The sequence below is a fragment of the Arvicola amphibius genome, chromosome 3 (genome assembly GCF_903992535.2).
Source record: "Arvicola amphibius chromosome 3, mArvAmp1.2, whole genome shotgun sequence".
NCBI lineage: Eukaryota > Metazoa > Chordata > Mammalia > Rodentia > Cricetidae > Arvicola > Arvicola amphibius.
Window position 1 is genome coordinate 51,982,806 of NC_052049.1, and position 16,080 is coordinate 51,998,885.

Genomic DNA, 16,080 nt, shown 5'->3' on the forward strand with positions numbered 1-16,080 from the left:
CACAAGCTTTGTCTACGTCCACCTGCGGCGTTTCAGAATTTGTGGAAAGCAATGGCTTCCGTTAGAACCTTGGAAAGGAGGGCGGGCTGGGCAGGCCAGCAGAGGAAGGCACACATTCTCACCTAGTATGCTCCCCTGCCCCCCAGGGCTGGCTGCCGTGGACCACATCAACGCTGTCCTTCGGGAAGGAGACCCTGAGAACACATTGCTTGCACTGAAGAAACCAGAAGCCCAGCTGCCAGCCGTGTATCCCTTTGCTGCCATTATGTACCAGAATGAACTCTTCAACCTCCAGAAACAGAACACCTCGGTGAGGCATGGCTGTGTGCGCGTTCATACAGCATCTCAGGGAGAAGGACGGCCACTGAGATGAGGGGAAGGCAGGGTGAGGGGTGCAGTCTCCAGGGAGAAATAGCCCGCTGCCCTAGCCTCGGTGGCCCACTGATGCCAGCCCCAGAGTTCATTTTCCCTTTAACCCTTGCTTTCAGTCCAGGGAAAGTACTAAGGGAGTAGTTAGTAAATCTAGGAGTCATGTACACAATACACAGAAGAGCAGGCTGTTGCTGTTGTCTCTCTCTCTCTCTCTCTCTCTCTCTCTCTCTCTCTCTCTCTCTCTCTCTCTCTCTCTCTCTCTCTCTCTCTCTCTCTCCTCTCTCTCTCTCTCGTGTGTGTGTTCTCTCTCTCTCGTGTGTGTGTGTGTTCTCTCTCTCTCTCTCTCTCTCTCTCTCTCTCTCTCTGTGTGTGTGTGTGTGTGTGTGTGTGTGTGTGTGTTTATAAGATGTTTGGGCTGGAAAGATAGCTCAGAGCTCATTCTGCTATTGTGGGGACCCAAAGTCTGTTCTAAGCACCCATGGCTGGCGGCTTACAGATGCCAGGAATTCTAGCTTGAGGGAGACCTAATGCCTCTGGCCTCCAAGGGAAGGGCCCTTGCACACACTATTTACATACATACCCACACATAGATCCACACAAACACGTAAGTAAAAAAATCTTTTTTAAAAAAAAAGAGAGAATGTTGAATAATTTTAACTTTATTGAAATATGCTTTAAATCAGCATTTCTAGAAATCTGCAACTGAAAACATTAGCAGCCTGGCTTTGGTTGTTGTAAATTTATAATCCTTAATATGCTAAAGTATTTAATAGTCATTTTCTTTTAACGTATATGTCTTAGTTAGGGTTTCTATTGCTGTGAAGAGACACCATGACCATGGCAACTCTTATACAGGAAAAACATTTAATTGGGGTGGCTCGCATTTTCAGAGGTGTAGTCCCTATCATGGTGGCAGGACATGGTGCCATGCAGGCAGACATGGTGCTAGCTCTGTCTTGATCAGACGGTAACACCAAGTGGACTGACTCACTGAGCATGACTTGAGCAGATATGAGACCTCAAAGGCCACCTCCTCAGTGACACACTTCCTCCAACAAGATCACACCTCCTAATAGTGCCACTCCCTTTGGGGGCCATTTTCTGCCAGACCACCACATTACATAATGGAATGTTTATTTGAAGTCTATGAGCAGCGGAGAAGGGCGAAATGAATGGCACTAGAAATCAGCTGAAAATGTTATACAGAGAAGTGCTGGTGTTGCAGGCGCGAGGAGGGTTGTTTAATATGGAGTCCTGTGCAGTGTTTACCAGGTGATCAGAGAGTCTGAATTCACAACATGTATCTCTCAGAATAATTTCTTCAAGGTTAGATGTTTGCCTGTCTTGCGTGAAGCCATGTTCAGTTCCCAGCATCACCTCTTGAAAAATTAAAATTAAAAATTAAAAGTTAAATTAAATGTAAAAGTAATTTTTAAAACCCAAAGTTCTGGACTGGAGAGATGGCTCAGCAGTTAAGAGCACCCGCTGCTCTTCCAGAGGACCCAGGTCCAATTCCCATCATCTACATGGTGGCTCACAGCCTTCTGTAACTCCATTCTAAGGCATCTGATGCCCTCTTCTGGCTTCCCCTGGCACTAAGCATGCATGTGGTACACAAACCTGCAAGCCAAAACCCCATTACACATAGGAGAAATAAGTAAAATTTCTAATCTTTTTTTTTTTTAGTTAGGACCTCACCATACCACGTTGGCTATCCCTGAAATTAGTTGTAGACCAAACTTGTCATGAACTGACAGAAATCCTCCTGCCTCTGCTCCCTAGGTGCTGGGAAAAGGAATGTCCCACAGGACCCAACCTTAATAAATAAAGCTTTTTTAAAAAATTAAAGTTTTAAGGAATGATAGAAGAATAATGATTGGATCTTAAAACTCAGAACCAGAGCCGTATATTGAAAGGAGGCCAAGAGTATGTATGTATGAGTGGCCAACTCACAGAGCTATGAGTGGCCAGTTCACAAATCTATGAATGCTGAACTTAGAAAAGGAAAAATGTTTGTAAGTGATAACCAATATGCATGTGGTGTGTGCATGTGTGCATACATGTATGTGTGCGTGCGTATGTGTGTGCGTGCATGCATATGTGTGTGCATGCATGTGTATGTACATGCATGCGTTGTTGCGTGTGCGTACATGTGTGCGCACATATTATGCCTGTGTGCATGTGTGTGCGTGTGTGTGTGTGTGTGTGTGTGTAATTAGATTGGTAGTTACTCAAAAGATTTGCCTGGATATAGGTATAAACATGGAGCAGCTGGAACCTTTTGAGAATCCGGTATGTGAAACTGTGCAGCCTTCATCTAGACCAAAGTGTCTCAAAGGCTAACGATTCTGACCATTGCATTCTGGAAACTGAGCCTGAAGAATACGAATCAGGAAGCTTAGCCACGGAGATGTTTCTCAGTCTATTAGAGTGAGAAAAACAAATAGAATCTAATTGCCTGTTAATTATTATTAATAGAAGATTAATCTGTGGTATTTTTTCTGTACTAGGAATACTGTACAACCAGCAAAAAAAAAAGATGGTAGAAAGAATAATAAGGCCCTAGGAGGTAGCTCGGTGGGTACAGGTCGTTGCCACTGAAGGCCTGAGTTTGATCCTGGGACCCACACAGAAATCCTCCTGCCTCTGCTTCCCAGGTGCTGGGAAAAGGGTGTCCCAACTTTAATAAATAAAGCTGTTTAAAAATTAAAGTTTTAAGGAATAACAGAAGAATAATAATCTCTCACAGTTTGTTCTCTTACATCCACGTACACATTCTGGTGTGTGTGCAGGAACACACACACAAAATAAATAGATGTAAAAAATTTTAGTGACTAATGGTCAGAACAAAAGGTTCACATTAAGTGAAACAAAACAGAATCCAGAGGCCAAAATGTGTTGGGCTATGGTATATATTATATAATTTTTAAAAGTCAGTTAAAATGAATAACACCTCTGTAAACTATGTGTGCATTAAATCAAGTGAATATAAGTCCAGCAGTGGTGGCATGTCTTTAATCCCGGCACTCAGGAGGCAGAGACAGACGAACCTCTGAATTTGAGGCCAACCTGGTCTACAGAGTGGGTTCTATGACAGCCAGAACTACACAGAGAAACACTATCTCAGAAAAAACAAAAATCAAATAATAAAGGAAAAACAAACAACAACAAAACACACACACGCACACACATACATGCACACATACACACACACATAATCCCAAGTGAGTATAGCCTAAAAAGTTTGGGTTATAGGATTTTTAAGGCTGTGTGTGTGTGTGTGTGTGTGTGTGTGTGTGTGTGTGTGTGTGTGTGTGTGAGAGAGAGAGAGAGAGAGAGAGAGTGAGAGACAGAGACAGAGAGACAGAGAGAGAGAGACAGAGAGAACGAGAGACAGAGAGAGAGGAGAGAGAACAAGAGAGAGAGAGAGGAGAGAGAGAGAGAGAGAGAGAGCACATGCAGACACACACCCTCATGGAAGCCTAAGGGGTTGGATAGCCTGCAGCTGGCAGTTATGAGCTTCAAGGCATGGATTCTGGGAACTGAACTCTGGTCCTCTAGAAGAGCAAGAACTCTTAGCTGCAGAGCCATCTCTCCAGCCCCTGGGTTGTAGGGCCTGTTTATTTATTCTTACTTATTAAGACACCTCCCCCCTTCACACACATTTTCTACATAGAAGTAATGACTTTGCAGTACAGATTGTTTTCTTACATGGTCCCCTCTCACTTCTCTAGATTTGAGCTCAGACATGCACGTCCCAGCTTCGCTCAGCCGGGGATCAGAGCCTCCCGTGCAGCAGCCCAGCCCTTTCTTCTCTTGTCCTTGCCCTACTGTCGTAGCTGTTTGGAAGAGGTAGAGGAAGTGCTTAAGCAGGGTTCCGTCAGGCTGCTGTGATCTTGTAGTCAGTCTGACACCTTCTTCATCTGGAAAATTTATAGTTAATGTGTGTCATTTAGATAAAGTGCTCTGTGTTTGCCACAGTTTCCTGTTTGCTATAAAAAATAAAACAGTGCTTTATTATTCTGATATTGGTTTGTTTTTAAAGTTTTCTGTGGTGATCCAGAAAGCTATAATAGGCATTTTAATATCATTATGACATTTTTACATACATAATATTCTAAATGTAAGGATGTATAACCACTTGTTTTTTGTTTTTCATTTTTTGAGACAGGGTTTCTCTGTAGCTTTAGGGCTCTCCTGGAACTAGCTCTTGTAGACCAGGCTGGTCTCGAACTCACAGAGATCCGCCTGCCTCTGCCTCCCAAGTTCTGGGATTAAAGGTGTGCGCCATCACCGCCAGGCTGTATATCCACTTTTTAAAGTAATTATTTTTCAATCTTTTCAATATAATGAAAGAACTATCCTCTTTTGAAATTGATTAAAATGATAGAAAATGATCAAATGGAAGAAAATATCAAAAGGATGCTCTGACAGCTAACCAGTTTTTACATAATCCAAAAAAATAGATTCACAAATATGCAAATATGGAGGGTCTTTCTTGCTTAACAACAACAACAAAAAAAAAGATTTACCTTCAATGACATCAAATATCCAGACTTTATAGTACATCTTAAAGTTTTTACCCAATTTATAAAACCGAAATTCACTTTTCAGGGGTAGAATCTACTTCCTTGTCTTAAAGATTATATTTGTTTTTCTAGGTTTATAGCATTTAGATAAAACTCCCTTTTCCTGGGCCCAAAACAGAGTCATTTTCTTTGCCGAGATCTTACCCAAACCTCTTGCCAGTTTTGTCTAACCTGTGACTTAATTACCGGGTTCCATAGAGCCTGATCGGCAGCCAGCACTGCTCGAAGTAGAGATCAGCCGTGGGATACAGATATTTGTGACATTGTAACTGTAGGTTATATGTAGCACAACCCCCAAAATAATAATCTAAAAGAACCTAGGAGCCATTTACCTGGATTTTCTGGAAGGCAGCAACGAGCAGGCAGGCATGCTCTTGGTCATATGCATCCTGTCCCTGAAGCACGTATGTGCAGGGCGTGATTCTGGGAACTCACTTTGCCCTGTGTTTGCCAACAGAACTACTTGGCCCATGAGGAGCTCCTGATTGCTGTGGAGATGTTGTCTGCTGTTGCTTTGCTAAACCAGGCCTTGGACAGCAATGACCCTGTGTCTGTGCAGAACCAACTCCGAAGTCCCACCATCGGCTTCAACAATCTGGACGAGGCACACGTGAACCGGTAAGGAACCCTTTCCAAGCCTTCTTTCAGGAGGGGAAAAAAGTGTGCTTGGTAGATCTCCCAAGTTAACGACTCACTTAGTGGAGAAGCCCACATAGCCTGCTTGCATTGCCTCAAGAGCTGCTCTACTCTGCGGTAAGAGGCCTTCTTTATAGTCGTCCTTTTCTGGGGATAAAGTTATCATCTTGTGTTAAGGACTGGCTTCATCCTAAGCAGAGATTGCTTACTGGAGGAGCTGTTGAAAATATACCTTCCTTTAAGCCTCTTCAGGGGAGTTAGAAGTAGCTGTCCACCCAAGGTTCCAGTCCACTGATAAGGAAACTTCTGGAGTCATGGACCCTAGGTGGGGCCCCAGACTCTCAACTCTTCTCCTTGTTGAACCACAAGAGCCTGGTAAGCACCATGGATTGTACCTCAGTTTGAGATTTTCTTTTTGTTTGTTTCAAGTTCCTAGAAAACTATGATTGCTAGTCCTACTTAATGCTGCAGTGGATCTAGAGAGAGAGCGAAGGATGGAAATTAAAGGCCGAATCAGGGACTTCTCTTTTCTCTTTGCTACTGGGTGCTGAACCCAGGGCCTCACACAAAGGGGCACTCAACCCCCAAATTAGATTCAGCTAGGATGAAGAAAAGAAAAAGAGTTGAGCGAATCCTGACTTACTGTGACCACCAGAGGGTGATGTCTACCCAGATCTTGACAGTAACTTAGCCAGTGCCCCTAAACTGGCTCTAATCCACAGGGTGGCTGATCTTATGTCAAGCACAGTTGCAAAGGAAGGGAAGGGGGGGGGTAAGATTCTGAGTAAACTGTGTCGGGTCACTTGCCTTTATCCAAAATTACAAGAAGTGGAGGGACAGTAGAATTGCCTTTCTAGTCTTGAAATGCGTCATCCCGTTCTACTTGAGTTAACCCTCCAGCTTGACATACTCTGCAGTGCTTATTTCCCGGGTAATATTCTCTTCCCTCCCTTGCTCCTGCTAATGGTGTCACACCCTTCTCTAGGCTTAGAAGCACCGGTCTGATCTAGTTTTCTTCTTCCTTTAGCCAATACCCTCGTGCCATGAGGCAGCTGCTCGTGTCCACGTCCACTGTGCACAGCGGCCTTTGTCCACAGTATTCAGCAAGGGGCTTCTTCTCCAGGGGTCTCTCTTTCTGCAGTAGCATCCACAGTGAAGCACCCTCCCTCTTTCCTCTCTCCATCCAGCCATCAGTCAGTCTTCTCTAACCAACCCTTGACCCCACTTGACACGAATGTCTAAAGCAGAGGAGCTCACTCCTTGGCAGAGGTTAAAATCTAACAGTGACTCCTGGCAAAGTAATTGTTCAACATACCAGGCCACTGCACCCTACATGACAGTCCTTGTCTTTCCAATCCAGTTATCCATTCTGTTCATCAAAATTGCTTCCCTATGTACAAATACCACTTAGGGAAAATAAGCCCACTCCGTTTGAGAGCCACTTGGCCTGCATGATTCAAGTTCATGATATAATAATAACTTAAAATATCAGAGGTAAAGCCGGGCGGTGGTGGCGCACGCCTTTAATCCCAGCACTCGGGAGGCAGAGGCAGGCGGATCTCTGTGAGTTCGAGACCAGCATGGTCTACAAGAGCTAGTTCCAGGACAGGCTCCAAAGCCACAGAGAAACCCTGTCTCGAAAAACCAAAAAAAAAAAAATCAGAGGTAAGCCTGGCATAGTGGCATATGCCTGTGATCCCAACATTCAGGACCTGGAGTTCAGAATCCTTCTTGACTATATAGCAAGTCTGTTGCCAGCCTGGGCTCCATGAGACTCTGTCTCAATATAAAAAAATAAACAAACAACAAAAAGTACATGTTTATGTTTGTGTACTGTTGAGTTTCTGATCTGTAATTGAGTGGCATGGTTTTGGACCTCACTGGGCACTGTCTACTTCAGCCAAGCTGTCTCCAGCCACACTGGACCTGCTGGCCTGTCTGTCTCTGTACGTGCCCCTTTCGCCGCCAGGAGCTGGGCACCTCCATCCAGCACAGTATCGGCACATCGCCCGCTATGGAGGATGCGCTCATGAATCACTTGATGCTTCTCACCCTAGCCAGGTTGCTGCTTCTGGGAGCGGGTGGCTAAGAGATACATAAGCTTTGAAGCCAAAGTTATTTGCTTGGTCTCCTCTAACCAAATCTTTCCTCGTCATCTGTAAAAACAAACATAAAGGAAATAAAACAACTGAACCTCTCTCCACAGTTACAGAAACGCTTTAAGGATTCAGTGCTTAGGCGGTGCCCATCCAGGGAAGGTACACCACCAATTGGTCCCTTCCACTTCTCCTTTGACACCAGCCAATCTGTTCGTGGGGGCTACCTCTCATCCCTCCTAATTTTGCTGTCTCAGTGCCTCCATCCTAAAGATCGGTTCTCATTGGAAGGGCCTGTGGAGTTCTGTTGGCTTCTGGCCAAAGCTTTTTCCTTTGGTTCACTGGTGTGCATTTCTCAAGGCATCATGGGTGCTGGTGGGTTTGTCTGTGCCCATCCTGGAGGATTCTCACCTGACTCCTACAGAGCCATCACTTAGATTTTTATTAAGTCTACAAGATGCCCAGAAGGACTTTGTGCTTTCTTTAAGAATGATGTCCATCTCTAAGAAAAGCTCACCAGTACAGATGGCCATGTGTCCCTGGTATTAGTGCCGTGAGTGCTATTTGTTACACATTAGTGACTTTTTCCTGACTCTTACAGTAAGGCAAAAATCTCAAGCATGATCCTTAGCGAGTGTCAGGCCTGCATTGGGTTGGCCTCAGTAGGAGGCCATCATGGGTCATCATCCCTTCCTGTTTTGGAGAAGGTTGTTTTTAAGCTACAATCTTTAGCAGTCACCTCACCCTGAAGCATGAAGAACTCTGAGGAAATCTGTCGCTCGCGGGGAGACATGTTTAGGCTCTCGTGGTACTCCCTTTAACACCCCTCCTCCCCCCCCCCCCCCCCCCCCGCTAGCATGTGCCAAGGCGATAGGTGAACCGTGTGCCTAAAGGACTGTCCTTTACTTCCCTCACAAAAAAGAAGAAACAGTGCGAACCTCTCGAGTTCCTTACTCTTGGCTACCTAGTTCACACTGCTGTATGCTTTTCGGGGATGTAAAACTGACTTTTATAAAAGCGAGACTTGTAACATACCAAGATGGGTAAATTTTCCCCTCAAATTTCCCTCAGTTTCAAAAAAAAAGGGGCAGAATCTTTGGGCAGAGTCAGCCAGAGGTTGCACCCAGTGAGGAGGGTCAGAGGTCAGAAATGAGGTCTCAGTGCCTGCCAGTGAGAGGACACAGAAGGTTCTGAGTAACTTCCATGGAGCCCCTGGAGAAATGGACAGGTGACAAGGGAATCTAGACCATTCTAGCTCAGCTCCTGAACTGCATGGCCAAAAACCTTGTCGTGAAGATCTGAGCAGTCCTGCAAGGGTTTTGGAAGTGTCTTCTCATGGAATTTGAGCTCTAGGTGGGCATATTAGGTGTGATGATACACGCTGCTACCCTCTGCTACTCGGGAGTCTCTGGCAAGAGGATTAAAAGTCACAGACCTACCTGGCTTACATACCAAGTTCAAAGCCAAAAAACACCTGCCACGTGGTGGCAAACATTTTTAATCCTAGCACTCGGGAGGTAGAGGTAGGCAGATCTGTGAGTTCAAGGCCATCCTGGTCTACAGAGCGAGTTCCAGGACAGGCTCCAAAGTTACACAGAGAACCCCTGACTTGTAAAACCAAAACAGAAAGAAAGGAACGAACAAACAAAGGAAGGAAGAAAGAAAGAAAAAGAAAAAAGCATCAACAGCAGGGTATTTACCACTCTAAAGGTGGTGGGACCTAGGAGATGGAGTCTGTAAATGTGGTGGCCTGAAGTCTCATGCAATAGCCAACTTTATTCAGAGCATCAGACAGTTTATATTCTGAGGGCTAAGAGAGGTTCAGGAGGGGCTGGAGAGATGGCACAGTGGTTAAGAGCACTGGCTGCTCTTCCAAAGTTCCTGAGTTCAATTCCCAGCAACCACATGGTGGCTCACAACCATCTGTATTGAGATCTGGTGCCCTCCTCTGGCGTGCGGGCATACATGGAAGCAGAATGTTGTATACATAATAAATAAATAAATCTTTAAAAAAAAAAAAAAAGAGGTTCAGGACAGGCTCCATAGCTGCTGGGAAACATCACTGCCTAAAAAAAAACAGAAAAGAAGAGAAGAGAAGAAGAGAGGAGGGGAGGGGAGGGGAGGGGAGGAGAAGGGAAGGGAAGGGAAGGAAAGAAGAGAAGAGAAGAGAAGAGAAGAGAAGAGAAGAGAAGAGAAGAGAAAAAGAGAGGTCGCCTAAGTAAAGTTCTCCTGAGTTGTATATTATCACAAAGACAAGACACACATGGCAACAGCTTGTATCTCCATGGAGGCATATAAATAAATAACAATAGCCAGTTGTCATGAATGAAGTAAACACACTCCTATCTGCTACACCTGGGAGAGGGACATTTCAAGAACAGCTCTGTGTTTTTGAAGAGACTGAGGTCACAAGACTTTAGTCTGGGTTTTTTAGAGTTTTCTCACAAGCACTGAGGGTTCTCCTTCCATGGTTCATTCTCGGATCATGGCCGACAGTGGGCCCGGAGAGATGGTGTAGCATTAAGATTGCATGCTGCTCTCACAGAGGATCAGAAAGAAGACAGTTCTCAGCACCCCCATCAGCCCGAGCTGCCTATCATTCCAGCTCCACAGCAGCTCAACACCTGGCCTCGATGGGCACAGGCACTGGGACATATCCACACGCAGGCACACATGCTTATACATAATTTTAAAATAAAATAAATTTTAAAAAAGAAAAGTATCTATGCTATAAGTCTAGTATGTGCTGAAAAATCCGAACAAGACGCTTTTACCTGCCCAACCAGTCTTTGCCTAACCATCTCAGGACTCTGTTATCAAACAATGGGGTCACATCCTATGCTTCCAGTCAGGCCTGACCACCCGCCCTCAATAAGTCAATTAAAAGAGTCCAATTAAAAGTGGAGAACAGGAAAAGAGAACTTATTCAATGTGACCACAAAGAGATCCAGCAAAAACACACGTTCATCTTAGGGGTCTTGAAGTGAAATCAGAGATTAGAGGGCCAAGTGTATGCACATCTAACCGGTTTCAGTTAAGGTGTGGTCCTGCCCACCACTGACCATCACCATCCGGCTTGAGTCCCATCCTGTAAGGTGGTCTGGAAACTTGTTAGAACTGTGCAGAATCTCTTCCAGGAGATGAGTTTTCCTTCTGGCTGACTCCTTTTCCTTCTGCCAGAGTGAATTCCAGTTTCTTTGGGGTCCATTGTTTGAACAGTCTGTAGTCAGACTGAGACACAAAGTGTCTTCCCCTCTGCCATGCCGGTTGCAGCATCTCCATTCGGCCCATAGGTGTAACTTCAGATTTAGGGCGTGGGCGAGGAGTGAGAGAAGTCTGATGTGTGTGGCATCACCGTTTTCTCTTACACAGGTATGCAGATGAACTACTCTCTGTTAAACACGAAGCGTTGTCTCAAGGGCAAGATACCTTAAGCTGGAATGAAATTCAGAATTGTATCGATGTGATTAATATCCAGATTCAAGAAGAAAATGACCGTAAGTATAGAGCAGTTTCCTTCTGTAGCGAGTGGGAAAGCAATGTGTGTAGACTTTGTATTCTCTGGATGAGCGCTGTGAAAGTTGGCTCATAGGGTTATCCTATTAACTCAGTATACATGCATGGATTATAATAGATTTGTGCAAAGCACATATAAAGAGGTAGAAAAATAGATTAATGCAAGTCCTAACTATTTATTGTTTTTACCTAAACTGTGCTTCTGTAGTTGCATTTCTAAGAAGATGTCATTTTTATTCCGACCTTTCATTTGCATGCTTCCCTGATCTTTGACACTCTCCAATCTAGGAATAAAAAGATGGACCATAATATCTGACCATGTGGTCACATATCCCGATAATTTGCTCTCTCTCTGAAATGATGAACTGGTATAAAAATGGGAGAATTCCGAGAGCACACAGCGATGTCAGCCTGCTTCCTCCTTCTGCCTTTGGCTGACACAGCAGTGAAGAAAGGAAAGCTGGGTGACTCCTGTGGCTGCCACACTCCTGTAGCATGAAGGAACAAGTTCAGGCCTAGGCTGTCGTTTCCAACAAAAGGAAGGCCAAGCCTTGACTTGTTAGCAGCCGTGGATTAGAACCAATCAAATCTCTGACCTCCCTTCTACCCAAGGCTTTCCCTCTTCTTCCCTGAGTTACTCTGATTAGCACAGATCAATACCACCTTGACTTGGTCACCCCAAAGGAATCCGGTTCATTTGTAGGTACGTTTCTCTGTGTCTCCGTTTTCAGGACACCGTCTACATAGGGAACGCAGGTTTGAGAAGTCAGATGGCCATTCCCAGTCTCCTGCTCATCCTGCTATTTGTAAGGTCAGGGTTGCAGATGGCTTTTAATGCCGCAACAGTTGCCTTCTCTAGCACGCTTGCTCCAGCTCACAGATAGAGCGGGCACTTGTCTCAAGCCTTAAGCTCTTTCAATCTGGTGAGCTCTAGTGAGGTAGGTGTCAGATCTGGTTCCCCTAATGCTGCATCTAACTCTGGAATACTGGAATCATCCGTGATTCTTTCAGTCAGCTACTCTTGGCTGTTTCCTGTGAGCGCGCTGCCAAGTTTGCATTTTGTTATTCCAAGGTCTTTTCCCCCTGGACTCTATCCCACTGAAATGGTGTATGCCTTCATGGCATACAGTGGGTTTGGATTTATACTGCTGTTTCTACACGGTCATGATTTTTGTCCTTTTCAAGCCCTGTGTATGACTAAACTTCTTTGGGGGCAGCTCAGCTTTCTGTTATCCTCTCTGCATTTCCTGCCCATGTGAATCTCTACAATCCGACACCTTGATGAGATCTTCTAATGTGCTTGGGAGCTTGGGGCTCTTGCCAAATGTTACTCTTGAGGGAAGCAGTGATTTGAGCGAAGGTTCAGTATCTTGGGGGTATAGGTGGTGGAAATCACTGGTGTGTGAGTGTGTGTGTGTGTGTGTGTGTGTGTGTATGTGTGTGAGTGAGTGAGTGTGTGTGTGTGTGTGTGTGTGTGTGAGTGTGATTGCTGGTCCACTGTCCTCTTGCCACCTTTTTAGACTCCCACATCTATACTCTTGAGCTTCCTGCCACCCAGTTATTAGGATTTCTTTCGGTAAGCAAAACAAATCATCAGGTGCCATCATTGTGTTTTAACTCCTCTGCGGCTGTTTTGGGTGTTGACTGGATATACTACCTACCCACGTGAAGGCTGCTAATTCCCTGTGCCCATAGTTATTGCACCGTGTCCCTTGTCCTTCATACTGAGGAGTGCTGTCCTCAGCCTCTACTGAGGACAGAAAAACAAGTGTTTATATAGCTTAGATAATTGACCTTTTGTAAGCAGAAATTATCTGTAACTAAAGTCTCTTGACTGCTGTGGCCATTCCCACAATCCATCAGCGTCTTGTCATAGAGGGCACGGACTTATCACCAGGAAAAGTTATTTCAGATACTGCCCCCTTCCTAGCACGTGGGGACTTTACACAGTATTTAATTTACCTGTGCTTTGGTTTGGTTGTTCTTTTTCCTCTTGTTGAAATGAGGCAATTAAAAATTTTTAACATTAAAAATCAGCATGTAAAGTTTTAGATTTCCTAATGGCATTGTTCAAACATAATGTTTTTATTTCTCCCCTCCACACTCCACCTTTTGGCAGCTTCTTGCCCTAGCTTCCTTTCCACTTCATGCCTTATTGCCATCCCTGTTCTCAATACCGCTCTTATTTTTATTTAAAATTCCTGAAGTGTCATGTTTAATATCATATATTAAAGGGATAGCTTAAAAAGCTATTAATTAAGCTTTGGTTTACATACTAAGAAATGGGTTTCATTATGACATTTTCATCGATCTGCTTTGTGGCTCTCATCCATTCCCTTTATACCTTCCCCACTTCCCCTCTCCCTCTCTTGCTAGTCCCCTTCCTCCCCTAAATGGTCTCCTGTTCTGCTTTCAAGATGTGGGGCGTCTGTTAACCTTTAGACCTGTTTCTCCCTTCTCATAGCTCCTTTCTTGTTCTGTAGGTGAGACTAAAAAACCCCCTCTCACATGAAAGTAAAACTTTTAAATGCCTATTATGACCAAATGAGAGCTATACAGTTACAAAGAGCTGGAGTCTTCCTGGGAATTATGAAAGAACAGTACCCTGGCTTTGTCCTCCACACCCACTCCATGTGTCTGAGGTCCACGCCTGTGTCTGACTGGTGGCTCCCTGGGCCTGCAGCTAATAGAAGTGCTAAATGGGAGATGTATCCGATATCAGGCTGCTAAATACATTCCCGGACTCTGATGTTCTGTTGATTTCTTCCTGGAAAAGCCCACATTTCTCAACGAAACCACAGAGGAATATTATTTTTATCCACACAGCCTCCACAAGAAAGTTTTCATATTTGAGTTGCTTTTAAAATTTGGTAAAGTGCCATTCCCTTATAGGTTACTCCATCCATTAGCTTCAAGGAACACCCACTGTCCCCTGGACTGGAATGTCACAGCACCATGCATAGATCAAAGAAGTAGGTCATGGGCTAAGGCTCAGCAATCTATTCATGTGGGATTTACCTTTTACGTGTATAAACAGAAAAAGTGAGGCAGTCGTGCCTAAGGGGCTTCTGGGTAGGCTCCTTGGCTCCTGTGAGGTCACTCACTATGACGTCAGTAGCTTGTGTTGTTAGATGCACTATCAAGAACTTAAGCAGTGATTTCCATCATGTCAGCCGGAATGCTCGCCTTGCCAGGTGACAGGCCCTTAGGATGTGTGTCCATCCTCTTTCTCACACTTGGTTCTGCTAAGATCATGTTTGGATGGGGTGTTTGAAGGTATTTAGAATAGCCTGAGCGTGGGGGTGTCCAGTGAAGGATGGGACATCTCCTGCACGCTCCAGTTTACATGTAGGACAGAATGAGAACAGTACCCAGAACTTTCCACGGCTTGCCTCATGCTTGAAAATAATTAATTTGGATGTTAAGGAAATAGAGTTGCTTTTTTATTATTATAATAGAATATCTCTAATCGTTTGAAAGGATTCCTTTCCCTCGTGGATAAATCCCTTTGTTCCTAGCACAGTGGTGTTTGTGAGGTCACCCATTAGAAAAAGTGTTAGCCTCATTTAAATGTCAGAATAGAGGTACATGTTTTTAAAACTTGGAGGTGTTGGGTGTTTTATGGCTTATATTTGTAAAGTGTCTTAGGATTACTTTTCATGAAAAATAATAGACACAATAAGAATGTTTGGCTGTTGCCGTGTGTTTTCTAACTTACTGCTAGGCAGTGTTCAGTTTCTCTCCCAGGTCTTTTCATCAGCACCAGAGTAGGCATCCAATCCCCCGTGCGTGTGTATGTATACAAGTGCGTGTATGTATATGCGTACAGTGTATGTGACTGTATGTAGGTATATGAGTACACATATGCGTAGATGTATACCTACTTTTGTATATGGCTGCTGGGTGCTGGTTAAGTTTTTGATAATGTGGTAGTAATGAGAAGAGACCTTCTTCAGACAGATCCATTTTGCTTGTGGTTGTATAAGATTTTCAGACGCCATCACCTAGCTTCTTGGGTTTTTATTCTAAGTTCTAATACAGCCTGTGTTCTAAGATCTTTATACCAACTAAACAAGAAGGTATGCTTAGCCCTCCCTTGATGCATCCTTAAATTAGGGTTCAAGGCTAATAATGTCTAATAGTAGGTAAATAATGCAAGAAATTCACTATCTTTGAACCTTAAAACTGTCCCCCAAAATATTCAAGGCATTGTTTTTATATGGAGCCTGCCCCTGTTTGCCAGCCATATGTGACTATTTAAAATGATCACAGCTAAACAAGTTTACATTCCACTTTCATTTGCAATAGCCTCATGCTAATCGCTCCATAGTTATGTGGCTGATGACTGCCATATCGCACAACACCAAACGTAAAAGGCTCACCGTTGCACAGAAATCCACTGGACAGTGCTGAGCTGTGTGGATATCCATTCTGCTTTTTCTTAATATTGTGGAAAATTGTTTGACTTTGAACTGTTAGGTTTAAGATCCTTTAACAGATATATATATATATATATATACAAAGAGCAGAATGCATGCCTAAAACTCTCCGGTTTTGCATTTCCATTTCTGTCCATCTCTACGTTAAACTTATCCTTTGATCCTCTCTCCTCATGTCTTGGTGGGGTGTCCAGCATTTCAGAGTCATACCAACAGTGGTTTCCTCTTGCTGTCCATATGCAAATATGTGCCTATTCTAAAAGTGTGCATTTGTTGAAATATAAATTACATACCATAGTATTTGCCATTTAGAAGTGAACGGTGAGTCTGGGCAGATGCCTCAGCAAACTGGATCGTCCTCCAGATAACCCTGGTTGGATTCCTAGGATCTCATCCACAAGGCAGCTCATAGCCCTTTTTCACTCCAGTTCC

General features: G+C 44.1%; 1 protein-coding gene across 1 annotated transcript in view; it reads left to right on the plus strand.

Moving 5' to 3' along the window:
- Positions 1-16,080, plus strand: part of Iqgap2 (IQ motif containing GTPase activating protein 2) — a 280,863-nt gene that overhangs the window by 176,788 nt on the left and 87,995 nt on the right. The window contains exons 10-12 of the mRNA XM_038321192.2: positions 147-310; positions 5,419-5,579; positions 11,066-11,190. Coding sequence (XP_038177120.1) covers positions 147-310; positions 5,419-5,579; positions 11,066-11,190 — 450 coding nt within the window. The remainder of the gene's footprint in view (positions 1-146; positions 311-5,418; positions 5,580-11,065; positions 11,191-16,080) is intronic.